The sequence below is a fragment of the Lethenteron reissneri genome, chromosome 42, assembly GCF_015708825.2.
Source record: "Lethenteron reissneri isolate LAM-NWPU_2019-01 chromosome 42, ASM1570882v1, whole genome shotgun sequence".
In the NCBI taxonomy this organism is placed as follows: Eukaryota; Metazoa; Chordata; class Hyperoartia; order Petromyzontiformes; family Petromyzontidae; genus Lethenteron; species Lethenteron reissneri.
Genome location: NC_083820.1, coordinates 4601372 through 4625286, shown reverse-complemented (window position 1 = coordinate 4625286; position 23915 = coordinate 4601372). Strand labels below are relative to the sequence as shown.

At 44.7% G+C, this 23915-nt stretch overlaps 1 protein-coding gene across 1 annotated transcript in view; it reads left to right on the top strand.

The window, feature by feature from the left end:
* EYS (eyes shut homolog) overlaps window positions 1-23915 on the top strand; it is a 283886-nt gene that overhangs the window by 230817 nt on the left and 29154 nt on the right. The window contains 4 exon segments of the mRNA XM_061569020.1: window positions 1850-2058; window positions 11055-11217; window positions 11219-11246; window positions 20810-20992. Of these exon segments, the coding sequence (XP_061425004.1) occupies window positions 1850-2058; window positions 11055-11217; window positions 11219-11246; window positions 20810-20992 (583 nt within the window).

The window sequence follows — 23915 nt, the reverse complement described above, 5'->3', positions numbered from 1 at the left end:
TCACCTGAGGACGGCTGCTTGGGTTGTGGCCGAAACGTCGTGATAATTATTTTATTATGTTTTATTTTTATTATTTTATTATTTCCCACCCTAAAATCGTTGCCTTTTAGAAAATCTCACAACGTATTTTTAAGTGCAATGCTTGATCTGATCCCCGTTGTACCGTAATTGCATGCATGAATGTCCTCTTGAAAATATTTACATATTTGTATAAGTTACGTGTATATATATGTATTTTGTTTAATTCAATTGCATTACTTTAAAACCCACACTGCCTTACAGTGTGCCCCATTGTATGTCCTGAAAATGTATCCACTCGTGAATATCCTTCAGAGATGAATTGAGTAATATTCGCTCATAAACTCAATCTACCAGATGTTTTTTCCTTCTGACAATTGCGCTGACACCATCAAATCGCAATATACGTGAACTAGTCCTGGAGGAAAGCCCAGGATACTGGATATAAGTGGTGCTGGCTCATTGCTCTGGCATGTTAGGTATATATAGAATTAGCCTCCAAACAGCCTCGGCCACCTAGTTAATTGTCTATATATTTATGATAGCGTCCCTGCTGGAATTCCACTAAGTAGCACATAGATCAGAGAACAAGCACAAATCAGAGACATCACATTGATTGTTCGTAAAATTGGGCTTGGGCAGGTCATGTACAATAAATTACGCTTGATTTATATCGCATCTTAATTCGTCTGTATCTCAAGACACTGCACAGAAAAAGTGGGAATATGTCTTCTGTAAGAATAAGAAAGAGCCAATTCTAGGCAGTGGGAAACAAATATTGTGCATCGAGCCTGAACTTGGACTGGGAAAAGGAGTCAACAGCACAATTGCCTTGGGAAGTGCAGTTCCAGATATTAGGAGCAGCAGAGGAGAATGAGAGATCCCCCCCCCCCCCCCCCCATTGAGCAACGGTTAACTGGAGACTGATAGAAAGCCTCTTTTTACACTCACCCCTCCAGCTTTGATAGAGAGCTGGAAGGGAGGGAGCGAGAAGGGAAGGGGATCAGAGTGAGATGTTAGGGCAGAGGTAGGCAGTGCTGAGTGAATGGAGAACAATTTCGCTCCGAGGCACAATGGCCAGTGGGCGAGGCTGGTGACAGAGTGCTAGCCAAAGGACAGAATATTCCTGGGAGGATGATCACTGTACTAGAAAAGTGATGCAGCTTTGTAACTATTCAATCTGTTCACTGTCCGAAAAAAGTTTCGTCTTATTTTTAACGTCTAATTTGCACTGCGTGGCTCATGTATTGTGCTGATTGTCCTGTCTCCTTTGTTCAATGAACATGACCGTAACATTTGCATTTAGTTTACACAGATCATTATATTAATTATACATGTTTACACGTGTGATTGGATTAATACATTGACCGTATAGGACTGTATTTTAATTGATCAATCATTACTTGCCACAGTAAAGCATATCCTTTCACGAGCGGGAGATAGAAGTATCTATCACGGGACATTCAAATGTGGCGATTGCATGGAAGTGGCTTCATCCAGCAGTGGTTAGACTCTACCGATAATCTTCTTGGTTCTTTTGGTAAAGTCACGTAGAATGGAAATAATAAAATAATAAAAATAAAACATAATCATTTTATTATGTTTTATTTGGAAATAATAAAATAATAAAAATAAAACATAATTAATTTATTATGTTTTATTATTTTATAACAAAATAACAATGTTGTATTTTTATTATTTAATTATTTCCATTCTACGTGACTTTACCGAAAAGAACCAAGAAGATGAATCCCTGCAGTCACGAAAGCTTTACATCGAAATTCTCCCGATAATGTTGCTGCTGCTGCTGCCCACTTCTCTGCGCACTCAGGACGCCTTTGGGCCCATACTCATCGGCGGCTTGGAGGAGCAAGCCACCGGCGGTGCCGCCAGCGGCCTGGTCGGCTGCGTGCGCGAGCTGCAGGTCAACGGGCGTGAGTTATCCATCGTCGGGGAAGCGACGAGGGGACGCAACGTGGAGAACTGCAACGTGCCGGTGTGCGAACGCAGGCCCTGCGGACACGGAGGCACCTGCGTTAGGTGATGCGTGCCTAAGCGCCGTCCTCGCAATCGCCCCTTCCCACCCCCCGCGCGTGCGCAGCCGTTTCTGCTCAAAGACGCTGCGGCTTTGTGTCATCGTCGCTGTGTTTTAGCCGTCGGGCCATTCGCACACACTGTGTGTGTGCCGTGGTCGCTTAGGGTCGCGCTGAAGTCCTCCGCAGATTGTTGCAAAACGAAGTGTCGGCGAGAGAGAAAAATGCGTGTAGTCCAGGGTGGAAAATATCAATACAGAAATATATGTTTTTGGCAGGTAATTGCAACTTTTTACTGCAGTTCGATTCAGCGTTTTTTTCTTCTTCTTCCTCCAGGTGAGAGCCGTTTGATTTTGTTTGATTTGGCCAATTATTTAACAATTGCACTGTTGACATTTTGTCATGAGATGAAGTATCCCTTGGAACTCTCATAGAGCAATGGATCATCCAGTGTGTTAGAGAACAGTCATTGGTTATGAGATCCCCTTCAAGTGATTCCTCAGATAAACTTGTCCACACTGGTAATCAATCTACTATTTTTAACTCTCATAGCTGTAATATTTCCAAATAACGTGAACGACCAAATATGATTCGGTGTTTTTTCGTGTAGTCACTGGTGACCAGGCTGAGAATATTAACTCACTACGGGCCCTGTCATCACGTGTTTTCAGATGCACTTCTGCGGCCGTCTGGAACGCTCTTCCTTTCGGTGTTAGGAAGCCACTGGAGCTATGCACTTCTAAATATAGATTGAAAACTCATTTCTTTAGAACTGCTTTTTGTGCTTAGTTTGTTGTCCTTCCCCCAACACCTCGGATTGGAACAGCTGACTAAACATGGTGTGAAAGAAGTTCAACATACATATACGCATACTACACCTGAGAACCTGGATTGGTAGTGGGTGGCTGATTGGATTCGCAGCCAGGTTCTCAGTGGCGCCAGCTCTTTTGACCCCTGAAACAGGTGGTAACTTGTTTGAATCCACATGGCATTATGGGAACAAAACAGCGATGTCTTCAAATTGCTCACCATAATTACAGAAGGCAGCTCTAACTGAACACGATTTAAATCTAGTAATTCTAGATTTGAAGCTTTCGTGACTGCAATGATTCATATTCTTATGTTTTTTCGGTAAAGTCACGTAGGTAAAAACATTAAAAAGTAAAATAAAATAAAAATCACGACGTTTCGGAGGCAACACAAGCTTCCGTCTTCAGGTGGTACCGTCACAGCCACGACGGCTGTATCAAGTAAATGAGAGATTGTAGGAGCTACCACTCCGTTTATATAATAGTCAGCCTTTGTTATGCAGTCTATTCTTAGTCTTAAGCCTCACCTTACCATATTAATAAAAAGTATGCGGCCCTTGCACCCCCACCTTCTCCGACCATTATATAAACGGAGTGGTAGCTCCTACAATCTCTCATTTACTTGATACAGCCGTCGTGGCTGTGACGGTACCACCTGAAGACGGAAGCTTGTGTTGCCTCCGAAACGTCGTGATTTTTAAATCTAGTAATGTTACCTTTAAACGCACTTGTTTATCACTTGTACCTTTCCTCTGCATCGTCATTCTACAATGGCCCTGCTTTCTTATTGCTACGATACATGCATGCATGTTGTATAGGGTGTTCTTTCATGAGCACTGTTGAACATGCACAGCAGACACAGCCTCAACGCAGTACAAATAAGATATCTTGTGCCATAGCCAACGACAAATTCAATTTGTACTCGTTGGTTCTTTCGGTAAAGTCACGTAGGTATGAAATAAAATAAAATCACGACGTTTTGGGCCCACTTCAGCAATTGTTTCTTGCTGTGGTTGTCCCACCTGATGACGGAAGCTTGTGTTGCGCCCGAAACGTCGTGATTTAATTTTATTTTATACCCACGTGACTTTACCGAAAGAACCAAAGAGTATGGATCCCTGCAGTCACTAAAACTTCAAATCTAAATTCAATTTGCTCAAAATCACCATAAGCCCTAGAAGGGTGGCTCCAAAAACGGTGCGGTTCCAGATTTTTAAAAAAGTATATCAAATTGCCTTACTTTCATCTGTTATAAGCTTGTGTGACTGGGCCAAATGACTTGTAAATTTGTGAACTTTTGCGGTCGCTTGCAAAGGTATTTCGGCTGTAATAATGCCTTGAGGCGGAAACACTTGTGTGCACAACATCGCGGTTCTGTGCTTTGGAGCTTACTTTTCAACTGGTGTTAGGTACGCTACAAACAAGAGCAATGTTTTGATTTTCTGGTCTTCCCCAATGACAGCCAGTCACGAGACTCCCAACTGCTCACAATACTTTGTTGATCTTCTTGGTACTTTCGATAAAGTCACGTAGAATGGAAATAATAAAATAATAAAAATAAAACATAATAAAATAATTCTCACGACGTTTCGGCCTCAACGCAAGCAGCCGTCCTCAGGTGAAGAACAGGTCTGTCGGAAAGACAGCGTCTGAATGAAACACCACCAGGCTTGGAACGTATATTTAAGCTTGGAGCGTATATTTAAGCTGGGTTGGAGGGGGATGAGCGCCTTGACAAAATAATTTGCATATCAATAGGAATTTAGCATGTTTATGCATAGTTATGCTAAATTCCTCTTGATATGCAATTTTTTTCGTCAAGGCGCTCTTCCCCCTCCAACCCAGCTTAAATATACGCTCCAAGCCTGGTGGTGTTTCATTCAGACGCTGTCTTTCCGACAGACCTGTTCTTCACCTGAGGACGGCTGCTTGCGTTGTAGCCGAAACGTCGTGAGAATTATTTTATTATGTTTAATTTTTATTATTTTATAATTTCCCTTCTACGTGACTTTACCGAAAGAACCAAGAAGATGAATCCCTGCACTCACGAAAGCTTTAAATCGAAAAATACTTTGTTGGTTGCAGCAGTAACGAGTTACATGTCGGTAAAGAACTGCATCCTGGGAGTCCAGCCCTGTGAATAGGCCAAGAGGCCCCCACAGTGTGCCCCTTGCAGCGGTAGGTTTTGTCTGATGACAGACACCGCCTCTGACTACAAATAGATTATACGAGAAAGTCATTCCTATAAAACACGTACAGGAGGCAGTGAATTTGCTTTAAGAGCAGAATGCTAAAAGTGCCTACAGAATCTAAGATAAATTACTTTTTCGATATGCGGTGTATATTTTTATTAATATATGATGTGCTTTATTTCAATATGTAGTAAATCCAAGCGTAAATGTACCATCGTAATATGTGATTGCAGTATATTGTATGGAATTGGAACTCCAAAAAAGAACTATCATTAAGTCATTCCAACTTATTTTTTGTCTTAGTATCTTGTGACCAAAACTTTTAAACCACCACTTGTAAATAGATGGATTAGAGTGCGAGCATTTGGGCCACGTGATCATATTCTGACTCAAGAACCCCATGAAGGAGGGTAGCACGCACGCCAAGTTAAAGTGTCTCCCTTCTCACATGAGCAGTCGGACGGAATTGACCCCAATTGGTAGCTCTTAGTCGATGGTGGAAATTCCACATTCCCATGGTCACGGAAAAGTATATTCATCTGCCAACCACTACCTATTTACGAATTAAATCAATGTACAGTCCTTTGTCAATTTACAGAGTTTTGCTTGATAAATGCCTATGCTGTGTGCTAACACTTTGTCGCTCACGGAGGTTGTTTGATCATACTTCACCGTGTTAGCGTGCAATGGTGAATCGTCGGTAGCTCAAGACCGGTTAGCAGTCATGGCTGGGAATTGGACTCAAGATTGCCAGCTATCCGAGTGAGGGGCACTAACCACTGCACAATCACTTCCCACAACAACCTACCACTGTGGGGCTTGTTTCATTTGTCACGGAGGAATAAGAGGTTGAGTCGACCCGTCAACTGAATGTTGAGAAACCAAAACTAAGGGCATCGTTTAGGCCTGTCATTTAGCAGTGGAGGCAGAGTTGGTGGTTCACGAAGAGACGGACCACGGTGGCGATAGACACTAACCCGCAGGACATCGGGAGGCGTTTAAGGAAACGTTTCAACGGCATCTGATCCTGTTTGGCATTTTCCAACTGTCACAATCAGGACCCTCCTGAAAACCAGTCTGTGAGCCTAAGCGCTGCTCTTTTCACATAAATAAGTTGTCATTATTCTAAAAAATAGAAACATAAAAATCTTTACTTTGACATTACACTCTTGATCCTAAATATCACTTCCCAGCAAAGTAATCTAAGCTCAGCCACGTGGTGTCGTGATTAGAGCCATTAAATAGCAGTTGAAAGGTTTGGGTTAAAATTTCAATTGCGTGTAAAATTCATCCAATATCCTTCTGACACCTATAATGCACTGCCCGGCGGAAAATCAACAGTTGTTTTCTTATGGAGAGACTGACCTCTGCTCCAAGAAAGTGGAATTCCATCACCTACGAGTCACCAATCAAGATGAACACTATCTCATTGCACGTTTGGGCATTGAGAGCCTTTCACTTCCATAATTATCTATCAACCAAAATGTAAGAGTGTACCCCTGTTTCTCTCTCTCTCACCTCACCGACCTCGCTGTCACGCTACGAATAAAAAGAAATGCAACAGAGGGGACCCTAATGCAACTTACGTGTGTCCATGCCAGATAGGATAAATGTGCACGCCAAAGGACAGCTCTGCCTCTAATCTCGGAGGCCATATATTACTTCCTCCAGCATGCATTCAATCGCTTCAATTATTGCCGAATGCAGCATGAATTCACGCGCATGTGTTGCACAGAGCGTAGGGTGACCTTTCTTAAGGTGAGTGCAGGGCTTCGAATTTAACTCGGACATTGCCCATGGAAATATACATGCCGTACTGCATTAGCATGGTCTCCATATGCTACATTTTGTGTCCTAGACACGTTCGTGGTAGTGGGTTGCAGAAATAAAAGCAGAGTGAGGGGGGAGTCCAAATGCATGACTGAGTAATCGAGTAAGCCAAGGCTGAGTGGAAATGTTAGGGCATTATTTGACTGATATTTGTTTACGTAATTTTGCACTCAGTGTTGACATTGAATGTGGGATACTGGCATTGAATTTGGGTAAGCTAATGCGTATTATAAAAACAAATTTAGAAGCGTGCATATTTGCTACAAGTGTCTTCCTTGCTCAAGCGAGGATTCTTTGTCCTGAGCCACTGGTTTACTCTTCATATTTGCGACAGGTTCCAATTATGTATTAAAAACCACGCAGTGATAGCCATTCATTCAACAAGCAAATGGACTTGCAACCTTTCCATTGTGCATTAAAGGCTCTACCACAGTGCCACCTGGCTGGGTAACGTCTACCACTAAGCCATGCACAGCACAGGAGTATTGCACAACGAGATACATTGAGAGTGAAGTGGTACAGTGCAGTGGTTAGTGCATCCGGTAACCTGAGTTGGATTCCCAGTCGTGGCTAATATCAGTCATCAGTGATGCCTGAACCAGTCCTGCCCCCCAAATGTATGAACCGGCACTGAATAGTGTGGTGAAGTATGGTCATACAGCGCCAATGATCACAAAGAGGAGCACAGATGTATGTATCTTAAACTTATTTCGCACCGTACGTAGCCAACCGTGCTAATCTGAGATGCAGGGGAAGGACAACAAACTAAACACAAAAAGCAAGATAATATGTCTCACAATGCACATTGTTGAAATGCTCAAGAGATTATTATCCTCAATCTACAATGCCTACCCATATTCTATGGGTCTTTCGGTAAAGCCACGTAGAAAAATAATAATATAACGACGTTTCGATCGCAACACAAGCAATCGTCTTCAGGTGAGAGAGAGAGAAATCTGCTGAGACAAAGTCTTATATAGGCCTGAGATGGGTGCATCAAGGTAGGTGGGTAGAGCTAGAGATGGTCCAACCACAGAGGCAGGGGAAGTGGCCTTTTTTGTCAGAGATTAGCCCGTAGGGTGCCAACCAAAGCTGTGGAGTTGGCCATTGTGTTGTGTGTAGCCCAAGGGTAAGTGGGCGGGGCTAGAGATGGTATTTGCATGTAAATGTAAGATCGGAGGGCGCCCTGAGGCTGTGGAGGTGGCCATTGTATTGTGAGAGATTAGCATGTCAATGTAAGAGAACCACTGCAACGGTGGATGTGCTAGTGAGACATCCAGCCTGTCAATGCAAAGACATCCAACCTGGCAATGCAACTCAGAGAGTCGGAAATAACAGCTAAAATCGGCAGGTAGGATGGAAACATCACAGCCAGTTATGACTTAAACTGGTTAATAACGTCCTTCCATCTTCTTGGTTCTTTCGGTAAAGTCACGTAGAAGGGAAGTAATAAAATAATAAAAATAAAACATAATAAAACAATTCTCACGACGTTTCGGCCACAACGCAAGCAGCCGTCCTCAGGCGAAGAATGAAACACCACCAAGCTTGGAGGGTATATTTAAGCTGGGTTAGAGGGGGGGAGGTGGGAAGAAGAGCGCCTAAACAAAATAATTTGCATATCAAGAGGAATTCAGCATATGTAAAATGCGTAGGAGGTGGGCGGGGGGGGTCCAAATCAATACTATGCCCGTGCATTATGCAGGATTAGCAGCATCAAAGGGGGGGGGGGGGGGGGGTAGCATTAACAAAGGAAAGGAATGTTAATAGTATGTAGCTGCAGTTACTAAACAACCACGTAAAAAACTAAAGTATAAACTGCATAACAAACTAAAGTATAAACTACATAGCATCATCAGTATACTTACTATACTCTACAATAAGCTGAGTTACTAACAGTAAGTAATACATTAAAAAATTTCTACGTTGATACACATTAGGGTGGGTAGAATAATACATAGTGTTATATTAAAATGTATAGCAATACAGTATGTAATTTAATGTTGGGTTTGCCTATGGCAGTATATAGTACGGTATAGACGCGTGTGATGTAAGAGAATAAAGTTTAGATGGAAGCATATTATACAATTTTTTACAACGTAGAAATTTTTTTATGTATTACTTACTGTTAGTAACTCAGCTTATTGTAGAGTATAGTAAGTATACTGATGATGCTATGTAGTTTATACTTTAGTTTGTTATGCAGTTTATACTTTAGTTTTTTACGTGGTTGTTTAGTAACTGCAGCTACATACTATTAACATTCCTTTCCTTTGTTAATCCTACCCCCTCCCCCCCCCCCTTTGATGCTGCTAATCCTGCATAATGCACGGGCACTGTATTGATTTGGAACCCCCCCCGCCCACCTCCTACGCATTTTCCATATGCTGAATTCCTCTTGATATGCAAATTATTTTGTTTAGGCGCTCTTCTTCCCACCTCCCCCCCTCTAACCCAGCTTAAATATACGCTCCAAGCTTGGTGGTGTCTCATTCTTCACCTGAGGACGGCTGCTTGCGTTGTGGCCGAAACGTCGTGAGAATTGTTTTATTATGTTTTATTTTTATTATTTTATTACTTCCCTTCTACGTGACTTTACCGAAAGAACCAAGAAGATGAATCCCTGCAGTCACGAAAGCTTTAAATCGAAACGTCCTTACAATGATTGCTCCGTTTGTACCCATCTTCTTGGTTGAAATTGTGTCCGTGTTTATATATCTGGATGGCTTCATGAACGAATCTTTGTTGATCGTGAACATAAGACAGATCTGAAACACGGTAGGACCAATACCTCGGCCATGGCTGATCATTGTTTTAACGCTGTGGGCACACACGAAATAGATTTTTCCAAGACGAAGGTACTCTGCAAACCTACTGGCTATCAACAAAGATTCGTTCATGAAGCCAGTCACGAAAGCTTTAAGTCAATGCGTACTCAGTATCATGCGTGAGAAATTCTGCACCGGGGAGACAAAGGCTGCCGAGCATAGTGTTGGACGCACAAACTTCAAATATTCCATGCCAACTATATCAGACGCTCGCTAACAGCACTAATTCCTATAGTCCATGAGGCTAAACGGGAAATAATGTCTGCGTGCACGTGCTTGCATGTGTGCACACGTGCTTACACTACAACAACAACACAGCGTGACAATTGCACACCAACTCAGCTTCAATGCCTGGTCCTAAATAGGTGCTCGCGAGCAGAATTTACTCCTGCAGACTGTTTAAGACTTAAACAGGGGAATTTATCTTATCATACATTTATGTAGCGCCTTAACCAAGGCGACGTACAGTGAATTACATATGGTGCAAGATGGTTGGCGAGATGAAACGAGATGAGTGGATGGGATATATGTAAAACGAGGTAGTCGTAGTGGAGGTGGTGGCGATGATGGAAATGAACGAAGATGGAAATGAGATGAGTGGATTCATTATGGGTCACCATGGGGAGTTGGGGGACAGGGAAGGCGAGTGGGGAGGATAACAAGGGGGGAAGGAAGGGTGGGCAAGAGAGAATTAAGTGGGTTTTAAGAGAGGAAGGTAGTGAGGGAGAGGGTGATTGTTTGACATGCAAGGGAAGCTTATTCCAGTGACGAGGGTCTAGGAGAGAGAATGAGCGAAACCAAGACTGGAAGAGCGGAAAGAGACAGCAAAGATTTCGAAGGCAGAGAGCGGGCAGGCATGTAAAGTGAGACGAGAGAAGAGAGGTAATGAGAAGCCATGCCGTGGAGAGATGTCCATACCAAAGGGAGACATTTAAAGAGGCAAGGATACAAAAAATTAACCCGTAAAAACAAAGTTTTTCACTATAAATCCTTTATATGCGTGGCATCGGTTTTATTTTATTATTCATTTCTGTTTTTCTTGAGTAAGAGTTTCATTTTTATCACATTGGTATTTTAAATTAACTATGAAAAAAAAATTCCTAAAAAGTGGAAAATTTTGGAGAAAAAAATTTCACGAAAATAAATTGTCACGCACAACGAGTCTGTGTGCAAAATGTCAGCTCGATTGGATCACGGGAAGTGGGTTAACAAAAGACCGAAAGATTTGCACGGTCGTAAGCGCGCAAGCAAGAAAGCAAGTGAACTTAATATAAAGGATTTAAAAATAGGGTGCCAGCTGATTGTTGTTGTGTGTGTGTGTATGCGCGCATCGTCCGTGTGCAGTGATGCAGAGAACTGGTTTTGCGAATGCACACCCGGGCGACATGGGAAGCTGTGCCAATTCGAGGCTTGCGTCGAGGATCCTTGCGGACACGGAGCCACCTGCGTCCGTCGAGGAAGAGGAGGGGAAGGAGGAGCGGCCGGCCCCGTGTGCCTCTGCCCCTTTAGGGCGCACAGGACCGCTGTGCGATGACCGTAAGACAGCGTTGTTCGGGCGATGGCGAGCACGTCAATTGTAAGGGGCCGTCTATAAATAACGTCACGCGATTTTGGACGATTTTTTTACCCCTCCCTCCCTCCCTCGTCACACAGCGTCACAAAAAAAGTCAGACCCCCCCCCCTCTCAAATATGACGTCACAAAGCTCTGCCCTCCCCCTCCCCCCTCAAAACCATATTTTCATTTTGAAAAAAAAACGTGCTTCAAATCGCTTTAAACTATTGTAGTGCGTTTTTAATGTGACGCTGCACTCTGATGTTGTAGGAGTGTTATAACAATTAGTGTTGTTATAACAATTCTATATTTATTTAAAGTTGCGCATTTTGATGTGACGTCACATTTCTCAACCCCCCCCCCCCCCGCGTCACAAATGTCTGACCCCCCCCCCCCAGGTGCGTGACGTCATTTATGGACGGCCCCTAATCGGATGACCCCCCACGGGCTGGTGGCGTTGGTGATCCTGCGTTATTGCTCCGGTTTCCAGTGTGTAAATTAGATTGGTGCGCTGTATTTGTGCGTGTGCGTGTCTATAGGTTGGGCGTGGTGCATGGCCACCCACCCCCTCGTATTCTGTGCCGGCCTTAATAGGTGCTCGCTAACAGCACTTGCCCCAACAGTCTGTTAAGGCTCTGGGAAGGATTTTTGTGCGTGAGTTTTGCATGCGTAGTATAGTTGCTAAGGTACCACCCAGTGACGTGAGTTTGATTCTTGTCATCAGTGGCGAATATCTGGAACTGGTCCCTGGTCCTCCTGTAGGTCAACTCGGCCTTTAATGAGTACCTGGTATGGGTGTGTAAACATTAGCACTGGGGAGGCAAAAGTGGCTGGGCATGGTTGTGGCCACACTGACTCGTTGTGATCTCCAGCCCATGGTGATCTGCTGGACCAGTGTAGTTGAAGCACGGTCCTTCATGTATAAAGAAGTTGAGGGGCTACGTGATGTGGGGGGGGGGGAGCACTCCCGACTTGCGGTGCTGAGTGTGAGCATTGTCGATGCCACTGAGTGGACGGAGCCACCCGCTCCTGCAGCTCGTGGGTGTGAGGTGGAGTGTGGGGGCAGTTCACGGGCAGCCACGAGGCTGTCAGTTGGGGCAGTTCACAGGCAGCCACGAGGTTGTCAGTTGGGGCAGTTCACGGGCAGCCACGAGGCTGTCAGTTGGGGCAGTTCACGGGCAGCCACGAGGCTGTCAGTTGGGGCAGTTCACGGGCAGCCACGGGGCTGTCAGTTGGGGCAGTTCACGGGCAGCCACGAGGCTGTCAGTTGGGGCAGTTCACGGGCAGCCACGAGGCTGTCAGTTGGGGCAGTTCACGGGCAGCCACGGGGCTGTCAGTTGGGGCAGTTCACGGGCAGCCACGAGGCTGTCAGTTGGGGCAGTTCACGGGCAGCCACGAGGCTGTCAGTTGGGGCAGTTCACGGGCAGCCACGGGGCTGTCAGTTGGGGCAGTTCACGGGCAGCCACGGGGCTGTCAGTTGGGGCAGTTCACGGGCAGCCACGAGGTTGTCAGTTGGGGGCAGTTCACGGGCAGCCACGGGGCTGTCAGTTGGGGCAGTTCACGGGCAGCCACGGGGCTGTCAGTTGGGGTAGTTAACGGGCAGCCACGAGGCTGTCAATTGGGGGCAGTTCACGGGCAGCCACGGGGCTGTCAGTTGGGGCAGTTGACAGGCAGCCACGGGGCTGTCAGTTGGGGGCAGTTCACGGGCAGCCATGGGGCTGTCAGTTGGGGCAGTTCACGGGCAGCCACGAGGCTGTCAGTTGGGGCAGTTCACGGGCAGCCACGGGGCTGTCAGTTGGGGCAGTTCACGGGCTGCCACGGGGCTGTCAGTTGGGGCAGTTCACGGGCAGCCACGAGGTTGTCAGTTGGGGGCAGTTCATGGGCAGCCACGAGGCTGTCAGTTGGGGCAGTTCACGGGCAGCCACGGGGCTGTCAGTTGGGGCAGTTCACGGGCAGCCACGAGGTTGTCAGTTGGGGCAGTTCACGGGCAGCCATGGGGCTGTCAGTTGGGGCAGTTCACGGGCAGCCACGAGGTTGTCAGTTGGGGCAGTTCACGGGCAGCCACGGGGCTGTCAGTTGGGGCAGTTCACGGGCAGCCACGGGGCTGTCAGTTGGGGCAGTTCACGGGCAGCCACGAGGTTGTCAGTTGGGGCAGTTCACGGGCAGCCACGAGGCTGTCAGTTGGGGCAGTTCACGGGCAGCCACGGGGCTGTCAGTTGGGGCAGTTGACGGGCACCCACGGGGCTGTCAGTTGGGGCAGTTGACGGGCACCCACGGGGCTGTCAGTTGGGGCAGTTGACGGGCAGCCACGAGGCTGTCAGTTGGGGCAGTTGACGGGCACCCACGGGGCTGTCAGTTGGGGCAGTTGACGGGCACCCACGGGGCTGTCAGTTGGGGCAGTTGACGGGCAGCCACGGGGCTGTCAGTTGGGGCAGTTGACGGGCACCCATGGGGCTGTCAGTTGGGGCAGTTGACGGGCACCCACGGGGCTGTCAGTTGGGGCAGTTCACGGGCAGCCACGAGGCTGTCAGTTGGGGCAGTTCACGGGCACCCACGGGGCTGTCAGTTGGGGCAGTTGACGGGCAGCCACGAGGCTGTCAGTTGGGGAAGTTCACGGGCAGCCACGGGGCTGTCAGTTGGGGCAGTTGACGGGCAGCCACGAGGCTGTCAGTTGGGGAAGTTTACGGGCAGCCACGGGGCTGTCAGTTGGGGCAGTTGACGGGCAGCCACGGGGCTGTCAGTTGGGGCAATTCACGGGCAGCCACGGGGCTGTCCGTTGGGGTAGTTGACGGGCAGCCACGAGGTTGTCAGTTGGGGCAGTTGACGGGCAGCCACGGGGCTGTCAGTTGGGGCAGTTCACGGGCAGCCACGGGGCTGTCAGTTGGAGCAGTTAACGGGCAGCCACGGGGCCGTCAGTTGGGGCAATTTAGGGAGTAAGAGAGTCGATATGAATTAGGGTGAAATAGTAGTTGGAGGCAGTTAAGCTTAGAGAATAAAGTGAGTGGCTGGGTTGTGAGAACTCCATAGGAAGTTATAGGATAAATAAGTATAGGAGTGTAAACAACAGGTTCCGGATTGTTACAATTGTGAAGTAATTTATTTTATTAAATTGTGTTATCCATTCTGGGTGAAAAATATACACGATTGTCAGCGTCTTCTCCTACTGTGTACATATAGCAACATTTAGGCGACGTTACACCTGTACACAAAGACACCTTCCTTGTGCGACACGGCCAGCACAATTTCGGGTTCTACTGCCCAAAGACCGAGAAACCAGCTGATGTTTTGGTGATCTGTCCTTGAGTCTGAAATAGTTTTTCAATCGACTCAAAGCAGTGGTGTTCCGGAGAGCCGACCATGTGTGATAAGTGTGCACATTTTTGAAAAATTGGACTCGTAAGAGTGCGACGATAACAAATGTTCAGACTTACTCATGCTTGCTCGCTTTCATAGGTGCTTTTGAACAATACTTAGCCCCTACAGCCTGTAAGGAGTATATGGGAAAATGTTGTCTTTGTATGCTTGTGTGTGTGTGTGCATATTCTTTTGCATAGGTTCAGGGAGTGGTAGTACATTGTGCTATGAACCTAATTACCTGAGGTTGATTACCTGCCATAACGAACATACGTACTGTGGTCAGTGGTGCCTGATGCTGTTATGGACCTCCTGCAGGTCTGCTTGGCCTTAACTTAATACCCGGAGTGGAAAAACATCAGTACGAGAGAAACAAAGACGTGGTGCTATTAGTCCTCCCACCTCGTGCACATTAATGCATTACGTTGAATGTGTTCCTGTGATCACATTATCAGTTAGCGGTAATGTTGTTTTACTGCTACATTGTTTTGTTCTTGCATTACTGTTCCTACAAATGGACCGGTTCATTAGTTTTTTGGTGATTTTTTAAGTAAAATTATTCCCTAAACTTTCGCAATGAGAACATTATGGCATAAGACGGGTTTTGGATTCATGGGAGAAAAAACGTCACAAGACAAAGCCTAAACCTAATGACAGAGGCACTCACAATTTTAAAAGTAAACTTCTGACCGCACCATTATCTACGTCACTTGATATAGGAGACGATTACATTTGTATGAGTAGCTATTGTAATTTGTTTGTATGAATTTATCAACGTTACAAGTTTAGTTTTTGTAGGCTTTCATACGAATGATGCTATGTGTATCGAGGCACTGATTCACGTGGGCTTGTTTAGCCATATATAAAATCTTTTTTTTGGGTTGGATTGTGTAAATATAAATGTGTCGGTAAACCCACCACCACCCGACACAGCCAATTAGTAAGGTTTGTCACGTAAACAAAACGTGCCAATTCGCTACTAGTTCAGCACACCGGTGCGTTAGAGAGTAAACTCACAACATGAACTAGTCACTAATTGGCAAGTTTTATTTACGTGACAAACCTTACTAATTAGCTGTGTCGGGTGGTGGTGGTGGCGGATTTAACAACACAGTTATATTTATGCGGCCCAACAAAAAACACCTCTATTATGGGTATTATTTGTCGCGACAGCCTATGTGTTAAACATGTTTACCCATTCAGACGCCGTGTGGAGCAGCAGAAGCATTATTTATGCAGTGGGACAATGTATGAGTTACGTTGCTGTATTCACATGATATTTTTATGATGTGTTGCTCTGCACGACTACTGCATTCCCTTGTTTGCTCAGCAGATGATGATTATCAGTTGTTTGTTTTGTTTTTAAAGTTGGCGTTTGACTGAGTTGAGATACGTTTTGAACAACGGATTTAGTTTGGTCTCTGTGTGTTTGTGTTTTCACTCAGAATCAAAGCTGCACGGAGAATGTGATTTTGTGTTGCATTATTGGACTGTATAGGGATTTATTCCTGAGGTCCTCTGAGCAATGCATTCACCAGTGTCAGTGCTTACTGAACCCTTTTGCTGAGTAAATACTTTTATTTTCGTCGCTTCCACTTGTGCAAATAATGCTTGCGCATAATATCAGGTAACAAATTAGGAGGTAGCTGTGGCATGGTAATTTGCAATCTGTGTCCCAAGACGCGCGGCCGTTAATTCCGTAGCAGCAAGTCACAGATTAGCTTCGTGGACAAATAAATACTAGCACAAATGCATAATTAAGTTTATCTCCCGAAAGCAAGGAAATGTTGTGTAAGGTTTATTCAATCTTTTGGGATTGAAAGTAATTTTAAAAAGTAACAAGGGTATAAGCATTGTTGACCTTAAAGTAAAACTTAAAATGTAGTTACTAATGGGAATCCAAAGTTGAGTTTTTTTATATTTTGTTTCAGGCAAATTGATGCGGGAGAGTTTGTAAATCACTAGCAACATAATCACGCTCAGATAGTATTCATTGCTGAGTGTTCAAGTAGAACGAATGTTATCTGAAAATAAATCAGGTTGCATTGTGGAGGATCACGGGGTATCATTAAAATGAAGAAAAAAACCCATAACAATTCCTTTACGCTGCTGATGAGAAACATAAGGTTGCAACCACTCCAGTGTTGCCTGTTTAAACACACACTCACGTGTAAAGCATCTGTCCAGAAGGACAAAAGGGAAATTTGTATGTCGACAGACAGTTTTATTATTATTTATTTACAAGATGCCCAATGGTAACCTTGTGCTTAATATTGAAGCGCTGGCACTCTGGCAGACTGCTTAACTCACAATTGGAAGGTTACATGCTTAAACCCTTCTGGGTGGGTGGGGGCGTTGGGTTGGGGTCGGCTTTACACTTATTTAGTTATCCTGGAGGATATCCCCCTCCCCACCCTACCCTTGGGTGAGTAAAATGTATATCACTTTGTGGGAAGTCAAAGACTTGGCAATGTGATATCGGCCACCATTAGCTCAGGGCTGCGGGTGGGGACGAGAACCGTTTGAGTTGAGGGCGGGTGGGGGCCACTTTGACTTTGACATTACACAGCCACTTGCTTCTCCACTTACCTGTTGCAACAATTTATCAACAAGCAGAGGGGGGCCATCGACATATTGGCCTAACGGCTAATGTGTTCAGTAGATGAACCCACGAGTGAAGCCCCCGTCACTTGAGTCATTGCTTCGACAATGATGTCCAGTGGCGGCTCACCTCCAACAAGTAACTCAGCCTGCTCATCGCTTCATTGGCTCTCAAGGCCTTAAGTAGATTCTTGATCCGCCAGCGAGTGGTCGATTCGGTCGAAGGCTTGGCGGGGGGGGAATGAACGGCTGCGATGGTGACTTAATGACCTGGGGTGTCAGTTCCTGGGAGAACTTTGTGTGGCTTGCTGTCGAGGTAATGGACTGTGAAGGGGCCCTTCAGGTTGCTGTCCTTGCAGTGTTTCACATTAATTTTAATACTCGCGGAATCCACTTAGCATCCAGTGTGAGCGGCGTGGCCTGAACATGCGAATATTCACTGGGAATATTTCAAAAAGCTGTCACGATGAGCGTTGCGTTCCAAACTGTGCAGGGTGAGGGTATAGGTTGTGCACAGTTTCGGCACATTCTAATGGAGATGCCTCTGATTCATAGAGATGTAGCTTTTTAGAATCGATGGGGTCTGATAAGTAAAAAATTGGCCTTGCTTGGTGAGCCTTCATCTTAATATGTAAAAATATATTTGCAATCACAAACCTCCCCAATATCAAGACATTTACATTTTGAAACGAAGCTTTTTTTTCATGGTGGGGTTGACGGATATTGCAGTGTGTGAGACACCCACATGCCTCTCGGGCAACGCGGGGCCTGACACAAGGGCAGGATACCAAGTGGGTTACTGACCTCTATCGCTGTCGATTTCGAGCAGTATACTCTGGTTTATATCAATTGTCTATGTTTTTTTCTTTCTTAAGATTCAACAAAACTATATAATTAACAAGTAGGGCCATCCTGAAAAAAAAATTCAGTATTGAGGTTGAGCAGATTCCCACGGAAAAATACAAATATAATTATAATTTCAGTGAATAGAAGAGGAAATAATGGTTTTTAACAGAAATAACAAATATCAGTTTATTGTAATGTCAAAAATGGAAATGCATATCCATCAGCAAATGATGCCAAGTGGAAAAGTTGTATAAGAGGGCGCGTCTCGTGGAGTCTGAGCATCACAGCCAACTCTACGTGCAGCACAAGTGCTCACTGTAATGACAATCGCTTCTGTGCTTCTCCACAACTTTCAAGGTGCTATTTATTTATTTAAGTAACTGACCTTGTGCCTGTAGTACCACTTTCAGGCCTGTCTCGCCTCTTTAACTGGCTGATTAATGGTTTGGATAACCGTGCTTTTTGCTCCAGCCCCGCGTTTGGTGCATTGTTTGCGGTTGAGAGATTTGGTTTTAAAGTAGGGGACAAGGTGGGTCAATGCTGTGGTTCATTTTATGTTTTATGCACCGCCAGTTGTATTTATTTTATTATTCATTCCTTTATTCCTTAATTATTTAGTTCATATTTTGTAGCTCCAATAGGGCATGCACTGCCTATTTACAAGCACCTCCTATCATATATTCTGCCAAATAGGAATGTTGTTCCATTGCATTTGATCGAAAGTACACGTTGCAGAGAATATCTGATCGTTTGTAAGAGTAGCTCATTATAACACTGGTCAAAATATTACGAGCATAAAAGTGAACCAAACATTTGTAAATGATGAAGACACATAAATTGTATGCCATCCTCTGACTTCATGTCAAAAGATAAGAAAGTCTTTCACTGAGCTTGGAAGTGAATTTTCCAGTTGGCCAAAACTTTTGGTAGGAAATAATTGGCATGCAGATGAATAATGATTGATGGAAGAAAGTTATGCAATTTTTCCCGACATAGACCGATCTACGCTTTCATATTATATCCTGGGATCATTTATATTTCAGCATCAATGGACTTTGATGCAGCCTGCAAGGATTGCACACTCATTAACCTGAAGCCATTTATCATGGGATTTGAGGCAGCTGGTCGAATGAAATATCACAGTATTGGCCATAAGCACTCTACCTCGAGACTCTTATAGCTATTGACAGGTTGGCTACATTTAGCCAACCGTGTGGTCCGGTGTTCTCAGCAATTGATACCTGGATATGATCTGGCCACAGAGAAATGTCCCTCAAAGGGACAACAGAGATTTATTTGAGCGTGATATTGCAAGTTATGCATGGATAGATTATAATGAACAAGAGCAGGCACTGTTTGTGGTTGTGAATGGAAGGGCTGTACCGTATATATCGGCAACGTAGCGGTTTTGTTTTCGGTTGCGTAATTTCCTGACTACCGTAAGGGAAGCAGCGGTGCAGTGGCTCGCACGCCGTGCTATTAAACACGAGTTTTATTTGCTAGCATGGCTAACATCAGCGTCCAATGATACCAAAACAGAGCCTGGGTGCACTACCTTCACCAAACGCGTGAAGTGTAGTCCAACAATCCTCATGGGGTGCAGAAACGCCTTCTTCCAGCAGTGAATCGACAGAAGGCTGTAAATCATTGTTATTACCATGAGGCCGGCGACCAAGGTCAGACGCTGGGATTCTGCAGGAGCAGGCCTTGGAAGCCAGCTATGAGCTGGGCAACAGCTGATGGTGAGGTGGTGTAGTTGCGTCAACAACATTAGTCAAGTTGACCTCTTGATTGTCAATTATAAATGTAACTCTTCAATTTTTTTTTCACCTCAATCAATATTGGCCTGCTTTACAAACTGAATTGGGTCGACTCCACCAAGGCCTTCCATCCTGCGTGATCGGCTTCTGGGTATTTTTGCCTGGAGGACGTCCTCCGAACGTCTCCCGGGGGAATCTTTCTTTCGGCATCTTTAGCAGATGACCCACCCACCGTAGTAGCTGGCTTCGCTCCATGCTCACTAGTTCCGACTGGACGTTGAGTCTATGGCGGATAGCCGTGCTTCTTACTCTATCCTGGAGAGAGCCCTGCCACCCTGCGCAGGAAGCCCATTTCTGTTGCTTTTTTTTACCTATCACAACATGATATGGAGGGTTACGACACAAAAATAACGCGATCTAAACCCAAAAACGTTGATTATGAATGATATTTAGTTTTTGCTTATTTGCCATTTCAGCCACGTATTCATCTATATTTTGATGTGTTTTGTTCAATTCATACCCACTGCACAATATACAATGTTTTATTTTTAACTTGAGCAACATCTGACACAATTACTCGATGCCTTCTATGCTACAGTGAAACAGAAGGATGCTGTTGAGTGGCCGGTTTGTTGATTTCATGAAAGTTAAACCCTCTTTAGTGTTAATTTATGTAATGGCAAACAGACGGACGTTATTGGAAAACAATGTACGTCCAATTATGCGTCATCATAATAATCAGCCAAGATCAATCATAGTCAGCCAAGACCACTAGGGCTGAGCCTCATTACTTATTTGAACAGGGACACACTTTAACCTATGACCTGGATAACTATTCTTATTTATCTTTCATGTTTTATATCTGAAACGTTTGTGATTTGCATCCTATCATTTCTCCCTGTATACGGTGTATATGATATATAATTGCAGGGCTCCTTCACGTGAAAGGCACTTGATTTACCTCTCGCTCTCGCTCTCTTTTCAGCAATACACGTGACCGTACCCAGTTTTGATGGAACCGATGAGTTTGGCTTCACGTCGTTTTTGGCCTACCCGGCAGTGCCAGGGCTGGACGACGCCTTCGAGTTTCTCGTGAGGCTCACGCTTGCCAACAACTCCTCGGCCCTGCGCGACAACCTCATTTTCTTCGCTGGGCAAAAGGGCAAAGGTGAGGAGGCCAAGGCTGCCTAGCCGACGTGCAAAGTGGGGGTCCCTTTTCGATCGTGGCCCGTGTGTGTTTGGCTGCAGTCATGATCACCCAATTCATTTTTTTTAATCCTTTATATTAAGTTCGCTTGCTTGCGTGCTTGCGTGCTTGCTTGCTTGCTTACGACCGTGCAAATCTTTCGGTCGTTTTTTAACCCACTTCCCGTGATCCAATCGAGCTGACATTTTGCACACAGACTCGTTGTGCGAGACAATTAATGTTCGTGAAAAATTTTTTCCAAAATTTTACACTGTTTAGGGAAAACAAATTAAATATTTAATTACCAATTGCTTAATACTGGCAGACAATCATTTGACCCATAGGTGGCAGCCATCTCAAGCCAGAGGACGAGAGGACTCTAGCCGCCACGCATATAAAGGATTTATAGTGAAAAACTTTGTTTTTACGGGTTATACTTATTGCAAGCTGTGTTTTAAAAGCGTACGTTCATGGCCAATCTGAGAACTCGCCTGTTGATGTTTTTCATTTCGCCTTTTGTGGAAGTGGCAACTTATGAGGCGTCCAGAGAATACTTTTTTAGGGAAAGATATGTGCAATGCTACTAGAGCCTGAAAAAAATGGTCTGTTTTGGGGATGGGACAATATTGGCCATGAAAAATAATAATTGAGTTTATAGTGTCTATGTAACTCCTTTGCCATCTTAAAGTTTAACCTTACATATTTAATAAGGCCAGTGTTTCGTATTACTTGCACTAAAAAAAATGCTAATGCAGTATAGTGTTTTAAAAAATGTGTATAATAATAATTTCCTTTATTTATTCAGGATATTCTTGCTGAGTCTCAAAATTGTTTCTTGGGGGAGGGGGGGGGGGTCCAGTAATGGGAGATGTTTGGTCAATTTCTTTTTAATGAGTGTTTAATAATTCATGTCACCTACATACTCGAATGCATTTACAATAAAAGTGTTATATTTAAATAAGCAAAATAACTTAAAGTGTAATAGATATTCTGCTTTTTCACTTGTAGAGAAGTAAGCACTTTCATTATTACTAATTTTACTGTGATGCATATATTATTGAAATCTATGTTAGCTTTGCAATGCGTGTGCATTTATTATTTTTATCATAAAGAGATCACTTGAAAAGTTTTCTGATTACAATGTCCTCGTGACAGGTGAATCATACACTCCGTTCTTTATCGCTGCTGGTATTATAAACGGTAAATAATCGCTGCGTGATTGAAGCCACATTGTTGACATCAGACATTAAGGGTGGCATCAAAAAGAAAACTGGTGAACAGCAATGAAACTGATTTAAAGCTTTCGTGACTTCAGGAATTCATATTCTTGGTTCTTTCGGTAAAGTCACGTAGAAGGGAAATAATAAAATAATAAAAATATTTATAAAAAAATTCTCACGACTTTTCGACTGCAACACAAGCAATCATCATTAGGTGTGAAATCCACAGCAAGAAAATTTTCACAACAAGAAAATTTTCACAGCAAGATTTTCTTGCGGATTTGTGTTGATTGCTTGTGTTGCAGTCGAAACATCGTGTGAATTCTTATTGTTTTATATTTTCATTATTTTATTATTTCCTTCTACGTGACTAATCCGAAAAGAACAAATATATATATAGCAATGAAACTCTCAAATGGACAGCTTTTCTCAATGAAACTCAATGCAATGAGTCCTCCGGTGGGCTGGCAGTGTTCAGAAGCAGAGTGCACGTCAACATTTGAATACACTGGAGAATAGTCACAGAGTGCGCTAAGATGCACGACTGGATGATTACAGAATAACATTTAAAAAAACGGAGAAACTCTTCGATAAAGGTGCAATAATACACATCTCGTGAGCCTTGTAAAAACACTTTATCTTGGACGTAAAAATATAAGTGCATGAAGGAGAACATTTTATGTGTTCCTCACAGTTAAGCAAAACAATTATGTAAGTTAAATACACAAGGCAGTAAACAGTATTTGTATGTTTTTTTAAATGTCAACAAGTGCTGTCTAAGAGTTGAAATCTCAAGGCACATCATGGGAAGAGCATTAATTTCTTAATTTCGGAAAAGCTAATAAAAATGGTCTCTCCCCAATTTAATTACAATCGTGTTCATGGCGTCATCTCTGATTCTGATGTCACGAGCATTGTGACTCGCCACCTGTGCACTGCACTTCTCCACACGTCCTCATGCAGAGAGGCATGTATGCTCTGTGCCATTTGAAAAAATATATTTACTGTGTGTACGACACACATTTAACTAATGCAATCGGACCCAATTTGATGACGATTATTAATTGGGTGCAGCCTTCAGTAGCTGGGTTGAGTGACAGCATCAACTCGGCACATCAACTCATACGGACGCTCGAGATTGCGAATCATCGGCACGCTCACGGACAACGACACAACGCGAGCGTTCACAACACTGCCACGTTCGTCTAGCCATCTGTAATAAAGGACTCCTTCACACGATGTTGGTCCTTTATTGATGTTCTTCTCCTTCTCGCCCCGCTGGCCTCCTCCTCGGTCCAGCGTCGTCTCTTGCGCCCCGCGCGCTCTGCTGCTACTCTGCTGCCTGTGCAACCTCGCACCCTCTGCTAGCCCTCCGCTAGCCCTGCAGCGACTCTGCTGCCTGTGCAACCTCGCACCCTCTGCTAGCGCTGTTGCTACTCTGCTGCTACTCTGCTGTCTGTGCAACCTCGCGCCCTCCGCTAGCCCTGCAGCTACTCTGCTGCCTGTGCAACCTCGCACCCTCTGCTAGGCCTCCGCTAGCCCTGCAGCTACTCTGCTGCCTGTGCAACCTCGCACCCTCTGCTAGCCCTCCGCTAGCCCTGCAGCGACTCTGCTGTCTGTGCAACCTCGCGCCCTCTGCTAGCCCTCCGCTAGCCCTGCAGCGACTCTGCTGCCTGTGCAACCTC